The sequence below is a fragment of the Varanus komodoensis genome, unplaced genomic scaffold, assembly GCF_004798865.1.
Source record: "Varanus komodoensis strain SLA01 unplaced genomic scaffold, ASM479886v1 scaffold9, whole genome shotgun sequence".
Lineage (NCBI taxonomy): Eukaryota > Metazoa > Chordata > Lepidosauria > Squamata > Varanidae > Varanus > Varanus komodoensis.
In genome coordinates, this window is record NW_025336598.1 from 28,976,093 (window position 1) to 28,997,876 (window position 21,784).

At 40.5% G+C, this 21,784-nt stretch overlaps 1 protein-coding gene across 1 annotated transcript in view; it reads left to right on the top strand.

Moving 5' to 3' along the window:
* Nucleotides 1-21,784, top strand: part of LRP2 (LDL receptor related protein 2) — a 116,886-nt gene that overhangs the window by 69,343 nt on the left and 25,759 nt on the right. The window contains exons 41-59 of the mRNA XM_044418345.1: nt 1,181-1,300; nt 3,215-3,346; nt 3,580-3,781; nt 4,608-4,903; nt 5,483-5,999; nt 7,636-7,788; nt 9,246-9,416; nt 10,699-10,922; nt 12,247-12,424; nt 13,296-13,492; nt 13,979-14,224; nt 15,410-15,538; nt 16,581-16,700; nt 17,496-17,612; nt 17,711-17,827; nt 18,310-18,447; nt 19,107-19,229; nt 20,085-20,213; nt 20,914-21,045. Of these exons, the coding sequence (XP_044274280.1) occupies nt 1,181-1,300; nt 3,215-3,346; nt 3,580-3,781; nt 4,608-4,903; nt 5,483-5,999; nt 7,636-7,788; nt 9,246-9,416; nt 10,699-10,922; nt 12,247-12,424; nt 13,296-13,492; nt 13,979-14,224; nt 15,410-15,538; nt 16,581-16,700; nt 17,496-17,612; nt 17,711-17,827; nt 18,310-18,447; nt 19,107-19,229; nt 20,085-20,213; nt 20,914-21,045 (3,441 nt within the window). The remainder of the gene's footprint in view (nt 1-1,180; nt 1,301-3,214; nt 3,347-3,579; nt 3,782-4,607; nt 4,904-5,482; nt 6,000-7,635; nt 7,789-9,245; nt 9,417-10,698; nt 10,923-12,246; nt 12,425-13,295; nt 13,493-13,978; nt 14,225-15,409; nt 15,539-16,580; nt 16,701-17,495; nt 17,613-17,710; nt 17,828-18,309; nt 18,448-19,106; nt 19,230-20,084; nt 20,214-20,913; nt 21,046-21,784) is intronic.

Here is a 21,784-nt window from a genome sequence, read left to right on the forward strand (position 1 = left end):
TTCCCCACAGGAGGCTTTGCTGGCTGCTGGGAGGCTCTGCAAAATAAAATTTGACCCATATGCTGAAAGAGGTTCAACTTTACTGACAGGATTCTTTTCTAGTTGCGTCCGGTGATGGCAAAGATTGAACCAAGCACAACTTCTTAAAATTCACTTGGAGGCTTAGAATTATGAGGGAGTTCAGTTAGTTAACAACTAACTTGGTCATAAGGGAAAAGGTATGTTTCCATAAATTCATGGTGCGAATTCTCAAGCAGGTAAGCTGTCGATATGTAAAGAGCTGAGAAGGGTGAAGAGCAGCTTTCTTTTTCATAGTCATAATACTATAAAATATTTGGGAATTTTTGCTCCCTTTTCCCCAAAGGAGCAAACAAGGATTTGCTTCTCATTTTCAGCAGATCAGCATGGGAGCCACCTCCATGTAGTTCAGAAGCATACCTATGTTGCAGAGGCCCATATGTAAGCAGGGCCATATGTGTGGGCTACTTGCCCTCATGTGATGGGTACTCTCTCTTTCTGCAGAGCACTTAGTTAGAGTAGCAGTGGGCCCTCTGCTGGTCTTTGAGCCCTGACAGATGTCTAACCTTGCCACCCTCTAGAGCCAGTCCTGACTTAGTGATAGCGGCATACCATGCCGAAAACGGCACACAGTGTTGAAATAATACAGTTCTTGCCTAGAGGGGACTACATTAGCTTTTATTACGAAAAGCTACCACACTGGGTAGTGGTTTAGAGTCTGAGCTGTGAACCAGCATTAAAATAGTGCCTGCGGGCTGTGCGTGTGTCCGTGCTGCTTGTGAGGGGGCTGCTTGACTCGGGACGCTGCTCAGCTTGGGATCGGTCGTGTGGTCACGCGCTCAGTGCTTACTGCTGGCGGCGACCATTATGTTTATGTGTGTGTAGAGTGACTGGCTATGTGCAAAAGGTAAATAAGTTCTTTATTTCAAAAAAAGTTGGTGAATTGAAAATCTTTTTTAGTGCAAAAGTGTGACCCGAAGAGGTGAGTTCCGGCACCTTTTTTTTTTACAAAAAAAGCACTGGCTATGGACTCAAATGCAACTTCATATCCTTTTGAAGCTAAGAAAAATGTTGTAAGCCATCCAGAGTTGGCATACTAATTTTTAAATAAATATATTTTTTAAAAAGGACAGATAAAACATAAATTTCTCCCTCCTTCCAGTCTCACTGACTTGCACCAATACTGAGTTTCGTTGTTCATCGGGGCGTTGCATTCCTGCTCATTGGTACTGTGATCAAGCAATAGATTGTGCTGATGGTTCGGATGAGCCAGCTTCTTGTGGTAAGTATCAAATTAAAAGCAGCCTGATTAGCTAAGCTATAGCCTGACTGGGGAAGATGTATGGGATAGGCAAGTGATGGGAACATTATTAGGAAATATTCCCTAAGTGAAACCCAAAGCATGGAATAATTGTATATGCACAATACCATATATGCATCTCCTGCATGTTTATAGTTTACTCAGCTGAGGAACAGGATATTAAAGGGAAGGCAAACACATAATACTTGGAATTACCACACTGCACCTAGGAATGGTCACAAACCCATTTTAAAAAAAATGTTTCAGACACCCAAATGTATGGAAATATTAGTGTGCTCATGCACTCTCTCTCTTTCTCTGTGTATCTTTTTCATATATGCTTAAATTGCACACTTACTGAGGACTGAAAATTGGCAGCTTCATCTGTGCAGTTTCTAAGGAGGTACCTGTTGTTAAAATGCAGCAAGTACCAACCCAGGGTGTTGTCCAGGGAGGTTCTAAAGACCCCTTTTGCTTTTTTTGGTTTGGTAACTATCAAGACTATGTTCTAGGCATGTATGTTCTTCATTCATAAAAATGGGGTGGTTGGATTTATGCCTCCTTCACAGAAGATTCTTTATGTGGGGTTTTTGTTTTTGTTTCTGTTTCGAATTAGGCTATCCTGAAGGTACTTTCACTTCCCGACTTATTCTTGAGAATCTAGGTGCAACTAATTAAAAACTAATTAAAATTAAGAGGTGACAATTTAAGTCTTTGAAACATTAGTTTTCTGAGATTGTGCTCCCATCCCATATTGAGTCACAGTGGTAACACTGCCACCTTTTATAAATTTTGTTAGAGAAGGAAGTGGAATGGCTAGAAGGAGTAGAAGAGAAGAGCTAAAACACAGAAGACAAGCATATATGTAAAATAATGAAAGTGAGGCCCAGGTAAAATAATGGGGTTAAAAGTCAATCCCAGGTGAGAAAGGAACAAATACTGCTGGTATAAAGCATAAGTCTAGGATTATCTACCAAGGATTGTGCTTTCCTAGCATACAGTGTCATGCATTGATGAAAATAATCTTATTTGACAGCCACCACTTTAGTTGAGAATGTGAATTATCTTATACTCTGCAATCCAAGGGAAAGACACACCTGCATGATTTGATAAAACATGGAATTCAAGGTGTATGTATAGTTGAACTAAGGATATTGTTGAGTTCTGACTTTTTCAAAAAAGCAGTTGTGATCTGAGGATAGGGTGCCATCCACTGTAGATCTTCATACCCTGAACTTGGAGGATTACAGGCATCCACTCAAGAATGGGAGAATTGTCTTTGTGCTTTTCCCACCATGCAGGAGACACAGACAGTTATGACTATGTCTTTTTCCCTTGCTTGAGAGAAGGAGGGGCTGAAGCACCACTGGGATTCTGCATATCCACGTGGAGCCACACTCCTTCCCCCCTGCCCCGCAGAAGGCTTCCTCTAAACCTGCTCCAGTGGTGCACTTCTGACTTCAGTGCCACAACTGGAGCAGAAATAATCATACTGACCACAGGGGTAGAGGTAGGACCACCACAGTCAGTCTCAGCTCTTACAATTTGCTGAGGTTGGAACTCGGAATCCAGTCCCTCTGTGGCCATCCTGATAGCATCCAGATGGCCATAGAATTGCACCTTGACTGTAATACATGTATGTATATTAGGGCCTACTTCTACAAAACATTCTATGTCTAAAAATATCAAGTTGGAAGATTTTACTATATATCCTAGGAGTTTTGGAGTGACACAGTACAGCAATGTTTTTGCTGATAGTAGTGATGTGCACTGACCCTTTGCACTGTAATTAGTAATCCTATAAACATAAGGATAACTGTGGAAGAATGGGTTTTCTTACACGAATTGGCATTCTGCACAGTCTGCTAACAAAGCAACTTTTTCTTTTCTTTCAAGTACCTCCTGTAAGGAGCTGTTCAAGTGACCAGTTCAAGTGTGATGGTGGCAGATGTATACCGGTTACATGGATCTGTGATGGAGATAATGACTGTGGTGATATGAGTGATGAGGACCAAAGACACAATTGTGGTAAACAGCTATTAGAAATAAAGCTTTACAGTTGCAGAATCACTGCGCTTTTGTTATTTCTTTATACAATTTTATTACAATTTTATTATCCCTAGACTTCTTTGTTACTAATCCCTGCCTAAAGACTAGAACAGATTTTTAAAAACATTGAGAATGAAAATGGCAGACTTATTTAAATGGCATGACTAACAGACATCTTGAATAATTAACTGATATACTGTGCTTTGTTCTAGCAAACCGCAGCTGCTCAGCTTCTGAATTCACATGTGTGAATAATGTGCCTCCACTAAGAAGGTGTATTCCTAGAGCCTGGGTATGTGATGGGGATGCTGACTGTATCGATGCTTTTGACGAACATCAAAACTGCACAAGGAGGCCTTGCATGGACAATGAATTTACTTGTAGCAATGGATTATGCATCCGTAACACATACAGGTTTGTTTAAATTGTGTTGAGCACTTTCAAGGAAGTAACTCATCCACCTAGAGCTATTACCAGCCAGTAGACAGAGTGATGGACCTCAAGCTGGATTCAAATCCTATATTAGCTTGCTTAGACTTACTGGGTATGCTGAAGGCAGGACACTCGCTCTGAGTGTGAGTTTTCTAGTGTAAAGGTTGCATGAAGTCAAACTCTTCTTTCCTTTCTTCTTCCTTTCCTTCCTCCTTTTTTCTTTGCTGAACTGCTGGTGAAAGTTTATGATGTCATACTGCTCATTGCTGACAGAAAGAGAACTTGTTTGATTGTGACAATGGGAAAAAGCAAAGCAGTGGGAGCAAAATGTAGAATTAAGCCACTTGTAAAGCAGGAATGGGAGGGACAGAAAGAAGTCTTCGGAGGATTCTCTGTGGATTGGAACTCACTAAGAGCCTCAGCAAAGTCAGTTATATTACTTATTGTGGTTTAGCCCACTCAGATTATCTCTCTAGAATATACCCATCTTGCTGCTTTGTGTAATGTCATGGCTGTCTTGTTAATGTCTTCAGATAATTCCAGGGTCATCAAAATTGGATGATTTGCATGCAATCCCCTTGATTGGGAAGTTGTTCGGCTTTCTCGAGTACATTCTGATCTTATTTGAATGACACTGGATACAAGAATTTTCAGATCAGACCATTACACAATGAGTAGATAGGCTTCTTCTTAAGACATGGGATGTTCAGCTGTTGAGGACTTGCATTTTCTGGTTAATACAGACTTTTGTGCCTTGCTGGCGGTTGCCACCCTTTTGTAAAGTTCCAGAAGTGGATTTCTTTTCCAGGTGTGACCGACGTAATGACTGTGGTGACAGCAGTGATGAGAGGGGTTGCATCTATCAGCCTTGTCCACAACACCAGTTTACCTGCCAAAATGGCCGCTGCGTCTCAAAGGCCTATGTCTGTGATGGGGACAATGATTGTGGTGATGAATCAGATGAGCTGGAATATCTCTGTGTTACACCAGAAGCAACCTGTCCTCCCCATTATTTTAAGTGTGACAATGGGAACTGCATTGAAATGGTCAAAGTCTGTAATCGGAACGATGACTGCATTGATAACAGTGATGAAAAAGGATGTGGTATGTGTAGCACATTTTACTGAAACATTTTTTTTTACTCAAAGTGCTTGGATTTAACTTTAGCTTAAACCTGTAGATCTATTGCAGCCTTTCCCGGTCTTGGATCCCTAGATATACTAAAATCCCCATCATCCCCAGCTAACATGTCCAGTGATCAGGAGAGTTAGTAGCTGCTCTCCACCAATGTTTGGGAAACCAAGGTTGAAAAAGGCCCATATCATTTAGTTTGCATGAGTGACTGGTGGGATTGCTCCTACAATGCGGCTGGATGGGACACACGCATGATGAGTCTGTCAGAGCTGGTGAGGAAGATGAGCTGATGTGTTTAAGATCTGTGGCAATTTTGTGTAGCCCAGCTGCTTCCTTGAACTTTTTACCAAACATAGTTGATCCAACAGATGGTTTCACTTGACAACCATTTTGGATTTTGTCATTACAGCTTTGCTGAGTTATATATATTTATATTTGTATCTATGGGGTTGTTATTAAATGTGCAAGCAGAAATCCATGCCAGTGTAGCTACCACTTGATTTCTTGATTAAAGCTAGATAATGTTTTTGTTTTGTTTTCTCACTATAGGCATTAATGAATGTAGTGACCCTTCAATCAGTGGCTGTGACCATATCTGCACTGACACCCAGACTAGTTTCTATTGTTCATGTCGTGTTGGCTACAGGCTCATGTCCAATAAAAGGTCTTGTGATGACATAGATGAGTGCAGTGAAACGCCATCAGCATGTAGCCAGATTTGTGAGAATACCGTTGGCTCCTACATCTGTAAGTGTGCTCCAGGCTACCTCCGTGAGCCTGATGGGAAAAGCTGCCGGCAAAATAGTAACATCTCACCCTACCTTATCTTTAGTAACCGTTACTATCTGAGAAACCTCACTACGGATGGCCAGTCTTACTCTCTCATTTTGCAAGGACTCAGAAATGTAGTGGCACTAGACTTCGACAGGGTGGAAAAAAGGCTTTACTGGATTGATGTGGGCAGGAGGGTCATCGAAAGAATGTTTTTCAATGGGACAAACAAGGAAATAATAATCAATGATGGTGTGCCCAACGGGGAAGGTATTGCTGTTGACTGGGTTGGCAGGTAAGTCTCCTTATCTTACAAACATTTCTTATCGAAGGGTCTGTCTCCTATCATGATAGGGGACTAATGTAGAGTGTTGAACCCTTTTCAGCCTGCGAGCCCAATTCCATTTCAGAGAAACTCTCAGCTCCACAGTCTAGTAGTGGGCAGGGCTGAAGGCAAAATGGGGAAGGGCCCAAACAAACAGCTTACTGCAGTTACTGCCAGTAACTGAGATTTAGCTTAGGCATTTCAACCTTGCTGAATAGGGAAAAGACTACAAAAAAGCTGGGAAGCAGCCAAGACAAAAAGACCTGTGGTCAAGTAGTTGGGCAGGGAGAAGGTGGTGTGGCCCTCTTGGGAGTCCCAGAGGTCAGATTGGTACTGCAGGGGGGTTGCATTTATCCCCTGAGCCTGAGGTGCTGCATCCCTGGACTAATGTTTTTAATTTAATAATTTAATTTTAATAAAACATTTTTATCCCATATTTCACTATATGTCTCAAGACAGCTTACAGAGTATAAAATCAGCAATAATAAAAAATATAATTCATAATACAGTAAGTAATAATAAATTGATTGTAATAAATACAGTCAGTGCTAACAGAATACCATCAAATTAATCCAATAATAAGCAAAAAGTAGTAAATCAAACATAGGAAAATAAATAAATAAAATAACTAAAATAATTAAAATAAAATGTAACCATTAACTTCAAGATCTAAAGTTCTAAAACTCTAATTCTTAGAATCAAGGTTAAATAAAAAGGTTTATTTTTATGTTTCAATCCACATTCTCCAAAACTCAAGTAAGACTCTTCTTAATAAGCAATTGCAAATAACAGTAGTCAAAACAATTTGCGAGTGCATAAGGGCATTCAGAGTGCTTCACGTGCACTATCCCAAAACAACTCTGTACAGGTATCAGTATTGTTGTCACAGATAGTGGTGGTATCTGAGAGAATAATGAGGTAGGGCTATATTTGTATGGCCAACAGTGAGCAGCTGTATTGGAACCATCTGTAGACTCAAATGAAAGGCAACTGAACCTGCTGACTGTCATTTTGTTATTGCTTATGGAATACTCAGTGATTTAAAATAGTTTCAGCCACCAAAAAATGCTCTTAGTGCTTTCAATATTGCAAGTGTTATATTTTTATTTTTATATTGTTGTACTAATAGGTGAGCATGGTTTCTAGGTGCAGAAAAGTAAATCTGTCTTTAAATTTTGGCAAAGGGTGTAATTCATTGGAGATTAGAAAGAATCAGTGAGAAACTACAAGGGTGTAACTCAACTGGTACTGTACTATTTGTGCAGCAGGATAAATACCATATGGTTGGGGTAAAACTAAATTATCCTGTGATAAACTCTGCTAGGCCTGCAAATGTCCAAGCTGTGTTACACCCTCTCCAATGTTGTCTGCCTGTCAGAGTTGTATTGATCGTTACTGCAGAGCAGGGCTGGGCAGCTTGTGGCTGTCCATAGGTTGTAGTCTTCATTTCCCTCATTGTCATCTATGCTGTCTAGGGCTGATGGGAGTTGTAGGCCAAAACCTTTAGAAGGCCACAAGTTGCCCAACTGTGCATTAAAGGAAAATGATGATATAAAATAGATACATTAAGGACTTGATGTAACATGTACTTGGTCAAATATTTCAGAAAACTGTATTGGGTTGATGCCTACCAAGACTGCCTCTATGTGGCCGAACTTGATGGCCGCTTCCGGAAAAAAATAGTTGATCGCTGTTTGGATCCCAACAATACTTTCTGTTTTCAACATCCTAGAGGAATTGTTGTTCACCCTAAATATGGGTAAGCTATTTAATATTTATTCCTTTTAATTCTTAAATTCACCAGAAAACGTTTAGTTAACACCTCCTGGAATAATGAGTAATGAAGGGGAAAATGTAAAAAACTTGCAAGATGAGCACATACTGAACCTATATGGGTCTTTCAGAGGTATATTTGGAATTGTTAGCAACTGCTTGTGGTGCTACATATTAATACTGATATAGCAGTTTACCAAGAAAAGAAACAAAGTCCCAAATGGCCCAAATGAAGTCAAGACAAGACAAGAAAGTCTGAGTGAAAGTGTATAGAGATGTGTGTGAACTTGGAAATACTTCCAGTAGTAATTATGGATCCTGAAAACTAGTGCAGCAATAAATCAATGTATTTATTCATTGTTTTCATTTTTCTACTACCCAATAGCTGAAACTCTGGGTGGTTAACAAAAATTTAGCACACACAAACACAAATTAAGGGAAAAGAAAGAATCTTAATAGTAATTGCAACTGTTATGATTCAACAAAGAGCATAGCAGTGATGCAGCATTGATTGCTAGTGTACAACATGACCCTTTTTCTTGCATCCAGTTTCTTGTGTTTGCATTTGTCTCTTTGAACGACTGTTCTGCAGTTGAAGAAGCCAAAATTGTATTTAAGCCAGGTTGCTGTGGTCCCATGGAATACAGCAAGATCAGCATTAGTTGTTTGGATTACTTTGATATTAGGTTTTTGGTCCATTTACTTTGACTTTGATCAGAGATTGTTATTTTGATAGCAGCATCATGCCAACTGAAATCTGCCCATGTGTTAGGAAGTTCTTCCTCCCTAATCCCCCCCACAGTATTCTCTACCTATGAAAAAACTGCTCTGGCATATCCTTGGAGCACATTTTTGGGGTTGTATGGAAAAATTGTGCTCTGCTGGTTCCACTGAGAGAACTGCTTCCATCAGGGAAATGCCACAGTTGGATTCAATCCATTGCAATATGAAATTTAGTCTACTTTTTTGAATTGTAGTTTTTGTCATTTGATCGATAGGTTTTGTAACACATTACTCCCTCCTTATCCAGTATTTCAGTAAGTTAAAAGTCCATTTAACAGGGCAAGATACTGTATTGTAAGACTCCATTAGCAAAAGATATGTCTGTGGATCTCCATCAACCTTAATTTGGATTTTGTGTCTAACCCCAAAATAATTTATTTCCAAGCATCAACAATACCTCAGAAATATAATGGGTTATTCTATGAAATGACATAAAATATGTGAAAAGTCATTCATGATACCATAATATAGTCATTTATGGCAGATTTCTCTTAGATCAGTAGGTTAGTATAATAAAATCACACACTGGCTGATGCTTTGGTTTTTGCTGCTGCTGTTTTGCTGCATATCCTTCCTTTCAGGTTCATCTGTTTTTAAGCTAATGCACTCACCTTTGTATTGCAAACAAAGATTCAAGATGCATTTGTGTTGTTATAACAGACATGTCTACTGGACAGACTGGGCAGAACGAGCGTATATTGGGCGTGCCGGAATGGATGGCAAGAACAAGACAGTGATTATCTCTGCCAAGTTAGAGTGGCCCAATGGACTCACCATAGATTATACCAATGACAAGCTCTACTGGGCAGATGCCCATCTAAACTACATTGAGTACGTACATAGAGAAGAATAAAGCAACTGGGTAACTCTTCATACCAAATTTTGGGGGTTGCCAAATTAGTCTGCTACAGTTGTAAGTCAGTTTTATTAAAAGCGTGGAAGAGCCATAATTGCCAATTAGAATATCAATCAACCATTTATATTTCCGTGTATAGCTAGTTAAACACCAGCACTTTTTCCTCTCGTGTCTGCCTTAGAAAACCAGACAAGGTGGGTAGAATTTCCATGGCCCATTTCTCTGAGGGGGACAGTCATGTGTTCCAGCCATATGTCCTGCAGTTTACTCTTCCTCTTGCCAAGTGCACCTTCTCCAGGAGTGGAGAAGTGGGAGCAAAGCAGCTATTCCTACCTGCTATCAGGCCCAATGAGTCAAGGATGTTATTCCTCATTGCTTCTCTCTACCAACCCAAGAGTGGGGAAATGATCAAATGCCTGTGATCCTACTGGATACTAAGAGGGTGGCTGGGTACTGTCAGTACTGGCCAGCCTGTGCCCTCTGCTTCATTCAGTGGCCCAGAGGTTAGATAACTGCTGACTATGTTACGTCTTCACCTGGATAAAAGATAACTTTTATAATTAAAATTATAATTGCAATCTATAATTGCATCCAATTAGGTTTCAGGGTGACCATAGGGTGCTATATTCATATCTAGTTAGTTTTTAATGGTGGGTATTTCATTGGATGTCTGTGTCTTTCTTTGAAAATGAAAAGGATTTATAACTTTTTGATGCTAATTGGGATACAGGTTATAATGCTACTGTGGCTGATAATTAAAAGAGGAACATTTAGCCTCTTTTGTTGAATCACAGCAGTAGCATATTTTAGTTCATGAACCCCATTGCAATCAACTGTTCTACCTAATCTTGCAACATAAAAAATAGGGAAACATGGCAGAATAAACAGGGAAATGATTAAGCCATAGGTAATACATAGCCTCCAGGAAACTTATATACCAGCTCCAGTCCACAGCCTTTTTTAATGAAAAGATTTCAGAAGGGTAAAATTGAGAAAAACTTTTCCGAATAGGCAGAGCGCTTTTGCTAGTCAGAGTTAACACCTGAGAGCTGTTGGACTGGTTTACTGTAGGAGCTCCTTCCATCTTGCTACAGCTTGAAATGAGTGAAGCTAATCTGTCAGATTAACAAAATATCTTGAAATTCTATTGTGAAAACAGAGCGCCCTTAGTTTGCACTCGCTTTGAAGCCGAAGACAAGCATCCAAATACTGTTGCAATTTCTGTCTCAGTGTTGCTCTGATTTTTCATTCCTGCAGGTACTCAGACTTAGATGGCCAACACCGTCACACTGTGTATGATGGGTCATTGCCTCATCCATTTGCCATTACAGTTTTTGAGGATACAATCTACTGGACTGACTGGAATACAAGAACTGTTGAAAAGGGGAATAAATACAATGGATCAGGCAGGGCTGTTCTAGCAAACACCACCCACAGGCCCTTTGATATCCATGTCTATCACCCATACAGGCAACCAATTGGTAAGAGATTCCTCGTGTCAGCTGTAGCTATCTGGTGATTAATCCTCTGCATTCTGATTGCAACTAAGTGGTCAAAATAAGAGCTGACACAGCATAGACATCTTGCACAGAACTACTTTTGATTAAGCTTTTTCCTCCCATGGAATGAGTTTTGGAAGACCTCTTGTGGGTGTGCCTAGTGACCTAGTTTGCACAAAATGGCAATTGTGGGTTAGTGAGAATGAATGTTTGAATTGTGTTTGGTTCACTCCTCACTTCTGCTTTCAGTTACAACCTACAATTGACTCATTTGTAGGTTGTTAACATGACATCCAAACTTGGATGCTCTAGGTTGTTTAAGGATTAAACAATGCAAGAGTTAACCTAGTAACAAACCATGGGTTAGCACTGGGTTGTTTAACTCCTAAAGAATCCATACAAAACCTCACATTATTAAATATGCCCCAGGATTAAATGGTGGTAGTGATTATGATTATGATAATTAATAATAATAAATGTCAAGGAATGGACAAATACTTCCAAACAGCAAAAAGCCTTTGGATTAGGTAGAATGAACCAGAGAAGCAAAAAACAAGTTTTGCAAGACTCTGTTGTACTCATTCTAAATGGATTGTTGAATTAATTAAAACCAGCAGCTCCTTGTTTGTTTTGTCCCTAAACAAGGAATAGTCTGCTGCTTGCTGCATCTCTGCTGATGTTAATTCCTTGCATTGTCTTATCATACATTGTTATCCTAAGTTTGATTTCTTGCTTGACCCTGATTTGAATTGCCAGTTGATTTGTCTGATAAACTGTTAGCTTAGATGTAAGAAAATATATTTTCCACTTGGATTTCATTCTAACATTTTCCATTGGATCACTGCATTGTGCTGGCTACTAGAGAATGGCCAAGTGTTTCTTCTGGTGAGGTGTTTTGATCTAGTCTGTTTTGTGGGACTGGGTCTTGCTTATTTGCATATGCCAGTGACCATGGGAACCAGAACTGAAAGAGGAAAAACTGAGCATAACCCACAGCCCAGCCTCTGATAACTACTCAGAGGGACTGTTTCTTGATAGTCCAAGCTACATATTAGGGTTGCCTTTCAGATAAAACAAACAGGCTGCAAATTCTAACTAAACTTTTTCAATATTTGCAAAGCAGGATACAGTCTCACAGTTGTCTGTGGGTACAAAGACAGCATGCTTGAACTGGCCCAGGTCCTGGTCTGTAAAGTAGAAACACAGCAATTGTGTAGTTGAATGATGGCAATAATTTTAATGGCAATAATTTGCACATATTTCTTTACTAGGCAATAATCTTGTCCCCCCCCTTCTCTTTTGCTAGTAAGTAATCCTTGTGGGACAAACAATGGTGGCTGTTCTCATCTGTGTCTCATCAAAAATGGTGGTAATGGTTATTCCTGTGAATGCCCAGATAACTTTATGGTAGTACAGTATGGCAACACAGCTCACTGCCTTCCAGTGTGTTCTAGCACCCAGTTCCTGTGTGCAGACAGTGAAAGGTATGTGTATAAATTGTACACATGATCATTTTATCTATCTGTGTGTTTCATATATCCTCCTATTTCACCAAAAATGCAGAATAGTTTACATCAGGAGTCCTCAACCTTTTTGTATCTGGGGCTATATTAAGAAACTGCTGTGGGCACCAGAACTCTAAATGGCTCCCACAGAGGATGTGGCCAGTCACAAAAGGTCTCCAGTAGAGTCCAAGTGTGGAAACCAAATCCAGCTAAAAAGCAGGGAGAGCTCAGACACACTGAGCATGAAGTGACTTTCTTTGGCGTGATGGGTAGATAAAAGCAGGGATTGGTATCTGAATGGTATGGCAGGCCCTTTTAATGCTGTTGGAACGTAGAAAGTCACCTTATACTGTGTCAGACCACTTAGTGTATCTAGCCCAGTATTGTCAACACTGACTAGGAGCAACTTACCAGGGTTTCTAGTAGGAGTTTTTCTTAGCCCAACCTGGAGATGCCAGGGATGGAACCTGGGTTCTTCTGTGTGTAAAGCAAGTGTTTTACCACTGAGCTATGGCCCCTCCCTTTACTTAGGAGGAGAGTGCCCATGGGGAAGGATGCATGACTCAGATAGAACAGTACATCAGAGATGGCCTGATGTGCACATGCAGCATGTCCAACTGTTGTAACTTCTGGAAAAGGGACATGTATTGGACAGCATCACTATACTCCATGCATGAGTACTTTGGACAAGAAAACTCACCCACTGTTCATGATAAAGGCTTTGCAGTTGGAAGCTTCCTTACCAGCTAGTGAGTTCCTTTGAACTGAGTGACGCTAGAATTGACCTGTCCTGTAAAGATGCCAAAGTAACTGCATATTCAAAAGAAATATGATTGTCTCTTTTTTACAGATGCATTCCCATCTGGTGGAAATGTGATGGACAAAGAGACTGCCGAGATGGCTCTGATGAACCACCCACATGTCCTCACAGATACTGCCATGTTGGGCAGTTCCAGTGCAATGATGGCAATTGTACTAGTTCGCATTTTTTGTGCAATGCCATGCCAAACTGCCCTGATGGATCTGATGAAGACCATGTGCTCTGTGGTGAGTGGCAAGCTTTAAATGTTCTACCATTTAATCAACCAGTTATTCATCATTAGCAGTATCAGGTGTCTGGAGGTATGAGGACTGTTATCTTTTCATGGACACAAAACCTATTAAATAGTCTGAGAAAGCCCCCATCACAATCCCATTTAGCTATCTTGAATCTCTTGGTTACGTATTATACCCAGTGAGAGCTTAGGAAGCTGCCTTATTCTAAGTCAGACCATTGATCTCTCTAGTGCTGTAAAGTCAACACTTGCTGATAGCAGCTCCAGATTTTTTCCTAATCTTATCTGAAGAAGTTGGGGATTGAATCTGAGGCCTTCTGTATGCAAAGCCTAACTCTCTGCATAAACAATACACCAGTTTATCTAAGCATATGATTAATTACATTTTTTGTCATTCCCTAAACATTCCAGATTAGAGAGGTTGTATTGTGATTTTGTTATAGTAATGTGCAAGTATCACATTTGTGATTTCTTCTAGCCAATCATCAGTGTGAGATTCACCAGTGGCAATGTACCAACAAGCGGTGCATCCCAGAAGCATGGCAGTGTGACCGAGAGGATGACTGTGGTGACAACTCAGATGAAGACAGTTCTCATTGTGCCAGCAGGACTTGCCCCCCAGGCCAGTTTAAATGTGATAATGGCCGCTGCATACCCCAGTCCTGGAAGTGTGATGTGGATGATGACTGTGGAGATAACTCAGATGAGCCAGTCCACGAATGCAGTAAGCAAAGCAGACTAAGTCAACCTTGTATTTGTTACAGAACCTGGAAGGCATTGTATGACATTCTTCCTAGTGCTAACACAGATTTATCAACCACAGAACACAGCAGAATGTTGTCTGCGCTGGAGCACTTGGGAAAAATGTTGCAGGGCTGGTTTATACATACTACAGAGAACAAAAAGGATGAGCACACTTCTGCCATGTCAAGAAGGTCACACCTCCTTACTCCAGCATAATTATCTAGACTTTCTGTACTGACAAAGACTACCTTGATAAGAGTTTTATCCATATATTGAGCACGTGTGAGGGACATGTTCTCCTTTCTCACCCTTTAACCAGCCAGAGCGTGGATACACTTGATTAAAGATCGGTAAAATTACCTCGCAGAGCCACACAACTCATAGCTCAAATTCTGTCTATAAAAAGAGCTAGCCAAGGATTTCGAAATACTTCAGCATCTGCCTGTGAGGTTTGCTCTGATGGCCAGTCAGCATCTGGACAGCTCCTGCACTGCTGCCTCTGGATAGAAGAAGCATCCAAGTGCTTGTTAATGTTAGCCATAGAGAATTAAACTAGTCCATAGATATAGGATGGAAAAATAGAGATTAGGTGAGGTCTAAGCCTATCATGATTGAGATGGATGCCTCAGGTGACAGATTTGAGGCACTGTGAAAGGAAACTGGCAATTTATGTATGTATATATTTGTTTATACCTGTATGCATATACAGAAAGGAGCACAGAGATTTTCTGACTGAAATACCAAAATATACTACAATTTCCTTCTTGTGTATAGGGACGGGACAGTAATTTGCTCAGTTCAAATTTCAGTGCATACGCATTTGGAAAAATGCATAGAAAATATGAATTATATTGAAGTTCATACAATGCATAGTGCAGACTGAAATATGTTTTCACAATGCAATGCAGAACTGGGACAGAACAGACTTAGCACTAGAAAAACGGAGTTGGCAGATTTAGCCATCCCTAGTTGGGTAGCCTGTTTTGAATATCTTTAGGTGGAAAATCACATTATACATATAAATAAAAATAAAGCTGGTGCAAACAATGGTGTCTGTATTTTATCTGCCTTGTACAATGCATTCTCTGAAAATAATTTAGCAGCTATGAATAAAAACCCTATTCAAAGTTGAAGCAATAGAATGATATGATATCTTTTATTTTAGTGGGCCCTGCCTACCGATGTGATAATCACACAGAATTCAGCTGTACAACAAATTATCGTTGTGTCCCCTTGTGGTCTTTATGCAATGGTCACAATGACTGCAGAGACAACAGTGACGAACAAGGCTGCGGTATGTTAAGGGGCTACAACATGTATATAAAAAGTTAACATACTACTGATATAGCATGTGTTTACTGCTAGTATAGATGAAGCAATCAATATCTTGTGAGAATACATTCATAGCTGTTTCACAGATCAAGTCATAATTGAGAATGGAATGAGAATCCTGTTAGTAGCATGTTACTGTGTTGATTGTCATTCAGTGTGGCCTTATTTATTGCAGTTAAAACTTTCATTATTTATATAGGTTTTGTTGCACTTATATTCTGCCTTTCCTCCAAGGAGCCCAAGGCAGCATATATAATCATTCACCTCTCCATTTTTGTCCTTGTAACAACCTGGTGAGGTGGGTTAGCCTGAGATTCAGTGATCTGAGTACCTGAAAGGCTGTCACAAAGAGGAAGGACAAGATCCCTTTTCATCTATTCCAGGACACAGAATAATGGATTTAAGTTATAAGAACCCAGATTTAGACTAGACACCAGGAAAAATTTCTTCACTGTCAGAGCAGTAAGACAATGGCACCCATTACATGGGGAAGCTGTGGACTTTCCTCACTAGAGGCATTCAAGAGGTGTCTGGATAGTCATCTGAATGGGATGGTGTCCTGCAACAGCAAGGGGTTGGTTCCAATGGCCTTCTGGCCCTTTCCAACACTACTTTTCTACGATTCTATGGTTAGCGTACAGTCATGGCTGAGTGGGGAATAGAACCTTGGTCTTTCAAGTCCCAGTCCAATAGTCTAACAACTACATGGCCCTTGTTCATGTGACCATCTGAATTATCTGAAGCTGTCTTTCAGTCTCCTGGTCAACAGTGTCCAGCCAATTAGTGCTGTCCATACTCATTGGTGGTGTACCATAATGATACTTAGCAGCCATGGAACAGAATACTAAGAATTCATTTTGAAACACACTTCTAAACTCCTTGATTGTTAGTGTTGTCATTATCCAAGTGAACCCACCTATGTTATTTCTGTGTCATATTTGAGAAAGGCACTTTAATATGTGTGCCGTATTGACTGTTCTGTGTTGTGTGCGTGTGTGCTGCAGAGTCGATGACTTGTGATCCTCTGGGAGATTTCCGCTGTGATAATCACAGGTGCATCCCATTGAGGTGGAAGTGTGATGGGGATAATGACTGTGGAGATGAGTCTGATGAACAAAACTGCAGTAAGAGCTCTCTTTACTTTCCTGTGATTGTAATATAGATTGTCTTACTCTAAGCTATTGCTTAGCTTTCTTTTGGAACTTTAGCATTTTGCCATAACTGGTAATAAGTTTGCCTTTTTTCAACCAGCATAATTTTAAATGCTTTTATTAAAGCAGTTCTTAGTTCTGAAGAAAAGACTGCTCTACTATTGATAAGCCGAAGTTGTGCAAACACTTTAGTACCATAGATAAAAATGTACTAATGACATATGTTGCACTCTTTATGGCTGCTAAATGTGTTGTGCAGGTTAATTTAAAAATATTTTACGTTTTTCTCATTATAAAAAGGCAGGCTAATACTTCAGGATAATGCTTCAATGATAGAATCTGGATTTGACCCACACAAGTACATTTAGATGTGGATGGAAGAATAATGCGGCATTGCTCATCTATCTTTTTTTTAGTCAATATTACCACAGGATTCCAGGATTCAATTGAATAATTGAAGAAATACTGGTTATTAATCCCCTTCAAAAATTTGTAACATGAGGACAATGCAACTAATTTAGAAAATTGGTACAAAGCAAATGGTATTTCCAACACTGTATTTACATTTACATAACAGTTCTTTTAACTAGAAATTACTCGTCACAGCATTTTTCTTAGATTGCAAACAAAGTTTGTTCTTAGGCTGCCTCCCTGAGAGATAGGGGCTAATTTCTGAATAAATATGCTCATGAACAGTCTGTTTGTGAAACCATCCTAACAGAACGGTTCTATGCATGTTGTGCATTTGATGCAACTCTTTATCACAAGGCCCTCGCGAATGCACAGAAAGTGAATATCGGTGTGAGAACCTGCGCTGCATTCCGTCTCGGTGGATATGTGACCATGACAATGACTGCGAGGACAATTCAGATGAACGGGATTGTGGTGCGTAACGCTTTTGTGTATTTCAAAGGACTCTGCAAAGCATTTGTAAAACTGAAAACCAGCATTTAAACCAACGGCCCCTTAACTCTTCCTTTTAGAACTAAGGACCTGCCATCCTGGTTATTTCCAATGCAGCAGTGGGCATTGTGTCGCAGAACGGTTCCAATGTGATGGAAGTGCAGACTGTCTGGATTTCTCTGATGAAGCAACTTGTCGTGAGTTCCTAGATCTGTTCCAAGAAACTTGCAAGGGTTATTGGTCCCTTTAGGGAGGGGTGGGAAGATGAACAGCAAATTCCAAGCGATGCTGAATGCTGTCAGATAGAACAGAAGCAGCATTCAGCATTTCTGACTGCCGCTGCTACTGTTATTATTGTTACGATGTTTCATTTCCTTGTTCTTATACCAGAGTATAGTATTTAGTCTAAAGTAAGTCTTAAGTATGATTTTACTGCAAAACGATAACAACACAAAACATAGATCTGTCCCTTCATGCTCCAGAAGCAGAGTGGGTTAGTTCTTTTGATTTCATAATGATCATAGCTGGAAAAAATCAGCAATGTGAGTACCAATCAGCTAGCAGGAATCAATGAAAGAGTGAAATGAGGTTGTTGAAGAAGGAAGAAAATAATAGATGCCTACATCATATTTGAAGGGCAAAATAACTGTACTGTTAAAAAGAAATGTCTTTTTACCAGCTACTCGGTATCCAAATGGAACTTACTGCCCACAAGCAATGTTCGAGTGCAGGAACCATGTCTGCATTCAGCCCTACTGGAAATGTGACGGAGATGATGACTGCGGAGATGGCTCAGATGAAGAACTTCACTTCTGCTGTAAGTTGCAAGATTTTTTGAAACGATGGCCTGCATCCTAAAAAAGGGGCCCTGTAGACAGAGTAAAGGACTTGGGATTGTTTTTCATTCACTGACGTGCTTGTATGAACATTAGATCACCTTCACCCAGTTTCCCTGCCATACTGCCGACTCTCTGCTCACTTGCAGCACTGGTTTCTGACATGGGATTGAAGGCTGCTTTTTGAGAACCTCTTGTGTGTCTGGGACTTGTTGCCCAGCTCTTTGCATGTTGGTCTACATATTTCTTATGGAAATTTCACATCAAATAAATGTGTAGCTGTTTCCTGAGCATGAAGACTTTTGTATGCTTGTGTATGTGAATGTGTGCTATGTGCAAGCACATGTGTCTGTGTGTATGAAAGAGACAGTGAAATGGATTCACCTACATGTATGAATATCTTTATTTGATTTCTGTGCTGCCCAATAGTCAAAACTATTTTCAACCTTACCCATTAATTCTCTTTTGCAGTTGGAATTCCCTTCCAACTTCAGGCATATGCCCAGATATTTCCTGAAAGGGAATGTATAGCCCTTGGTTCAATGAAGGATTGCCATTGCCATTTTAAAATAAGGTTTTTATATTGGTATCCTGTACAAAAATGCAAACCCTTTAAAGATCCCTACCTGTTTAATTTCAGTGGACATTGCTTGTGATCCACCATTCCGATTCCGCTGTGACAATAACCGTTGCATCTACAATCACGAGCTGTGCAACCAGGAGGATGACTGTGGAGATGGGAGTGATGAGAAGGAAGAGCACTGTAAGTCTTATCACTGTGCATAAAATACAGGGATTGCTAAATTTATGTGCTTCGTGATTATTCTTGGTTTTACATTAAGGCTGATGTCAGGTCCTACTGTTTTTAATATTTCATTCACAAAGAACCCAACCAGTTAAAAAACAAAAAGAGCTGCTAATTACCCTTTACCTATTGCCAGCAGTATGCATATGATGTAGACCTTTGTAGTTGAGAATAAAACATGTAAAATAAGTTACTTGTAGTTGTGCCAGAATAGTTCTATGAGCTGAATTTACAGATAAACTCAAAGGAAAAATAAGCTTTGCAAGGCCTCAAATTCCTCTCAGATTAAATCTGAACTGGGGGAGGCCTGCTAGCTTCCCTACCTAATTAATGTTTTGCATGACCAGGAGAGAAAGCTCTGCTAGTTGAACAGAGCCTTTGTTAACCAAGAATCATGGGACCTTTGGCAGCCAAAGATGGTACACTCTGGGAATCCTGATGTAATGTAAGACCTCCAGCTGCTGAAGCAGCAAATCCAGCCCAATCTTGAAGTCTTCTTGTAAGCATCTCCAGGACTGGCTGGAAAGCTTTGGTAGTGCTGCAAGGACAAAAGTGAGGGAAGAGCCTTCTCACCAAAGGGAACTCTTTGTGCAGGAGGTGTGGATGCTCCCCCCCCCCGCCGCCACTCACCATCTTTGGTTTTTGCCCCTGCAACATCTTCCTGTCTTTAATACACAACATATTACTACAGTGGCCTTCTCTGCTGACTGAGTTGCTTTAAGGTCTACACAGTTTGAATAGTGAAGTCTAAAGTAACTCCTGTCAAAATATTTGTATGCTTGCTTAAGTAGTGTGTGTGTCATCTTCATGCAGGCAGAGAACCCACCCCTAGACCTTGTGATACTGAAGAATTCAAGTGTGGCAATGGAAACTGCATCCCACTACATTATGTTTGCGATAATTATGATGACTGCGGAGATCACTTCGATGAACTGGGCTGCAGTAAGCACCATAGTTGTCGTATTGAAATTTTATTGTAAATTTATCATGGGGAGGAAAATTACAATGAGAGGAGAGCTTTCTGTGTGCCTGAGTATCATGATTATGCAGCTATCATGACATCCTCTGAAAAAGAATAATTCCAGAAACAGAAATCCAGTTTCTCAACCCTCTGTATCTGATGTGTAATGCACATGTCACTCTCTCTGCCTTTGTGGTCTCACCTGTCACTGTCCTGCTCCGTTATTGCTGATGGAAATGGTAGCCCTCATGCAAAGGAGGATGTACCTCAAAGCACTACAAGCTTTATGATTCCAAGGAGGAGAGAGATGCTGCTAGCACCCCTCTGCTATCAATATAATTTTCCTTTGCTAGAAGGAGTGTCCCTATTGCCTTTAAGATTGTTTATTTTTAAGTGTTGGTTTGTAAACAATTTGAATTTGTAAACAATTTCAACAACAACATTCACTACTTAAAACGCGCACACACATAGCTGGTGTGTGTACAGTAATGAAAAAAATAATTAGGGACTGCACATAAAATAAGCAGGAAACAAAAACCAAAGCACAGATATCTCCACAATGCCTGATTATTTTTCTAAGCACAGAGGGGTACTGGAAATGAAATATGAATTGAGAAATAGTGTAAAAGATACTGTGAGTCATTGTTTTTCCCTTTAAATCAATGATTCTCATTGTTTTAGATTCAGGAACAGGGAGAACCTGTGCTGAAAATATCTGTGAACACAACTGCACAAACTTAACCGAAGGAGCCTTTATATGTACCTGCCGGCCTGGATACAGTCCTAGTGAGCTGAACAGAAATTCCTGTGATGGTACATTTTGTTTTCAAATGATTTTCTGCCTTATCTATGTTCAGTAATGGAACTCAGATACATTATTTTGCAGTTTTTATTGTGTTATTGAAATATATTTTTCTGCTATTTCTGTTCATGAAAATGAGTTCTCTTAAAATGAGGGACAGTATTCATAGCATTTTAGATGTGCATTCCTGAAATACTTTAGATCAGGGGTCCTCAAACTTTTTGAATAGGGAGCCAGTTGAAAGGCTGCGGTGACCGTCGCAGCCTGGTGAGGTGGGGGCGCCTGGGGGCACGGGCCAGTGAGGCGGCATCAGGCCCGTGTGAGGCGGCATCAGGCATGCGCGGCGGTGGCTCGCTCAGAGATCTCCCAGCAAGTCCAAAACCATCTCCGAGCGATCAAGACACCACCTCCCCGCCCGCACTGCGAGGCAGTGGCGAACGTGCGCATATAGGAGGCAGGCAGTGGCAGCTTGCTCACTCGGAGACCATCCCCAAGCGAGCAAGCCACCACCTCCCCACCTGCGCAGCAAGCAGCAGCGTGAGCCGGGCAGTGAGCAGCAGTGTGGGCTGGATGGATGGCCATGGCGGGCTGGATCCGTCCTGGGGGCCATAGTTTGAGGACCCATGCTTTAGATTTTAATTACCATCCACATTCAGATGTCATTTACCCCATTGGGTTAACACACAGAACATGACCGAGTTTGGGAATGGCTCTTTGGATCATTGCATTCTACGTCTCTCCATCTGTGAG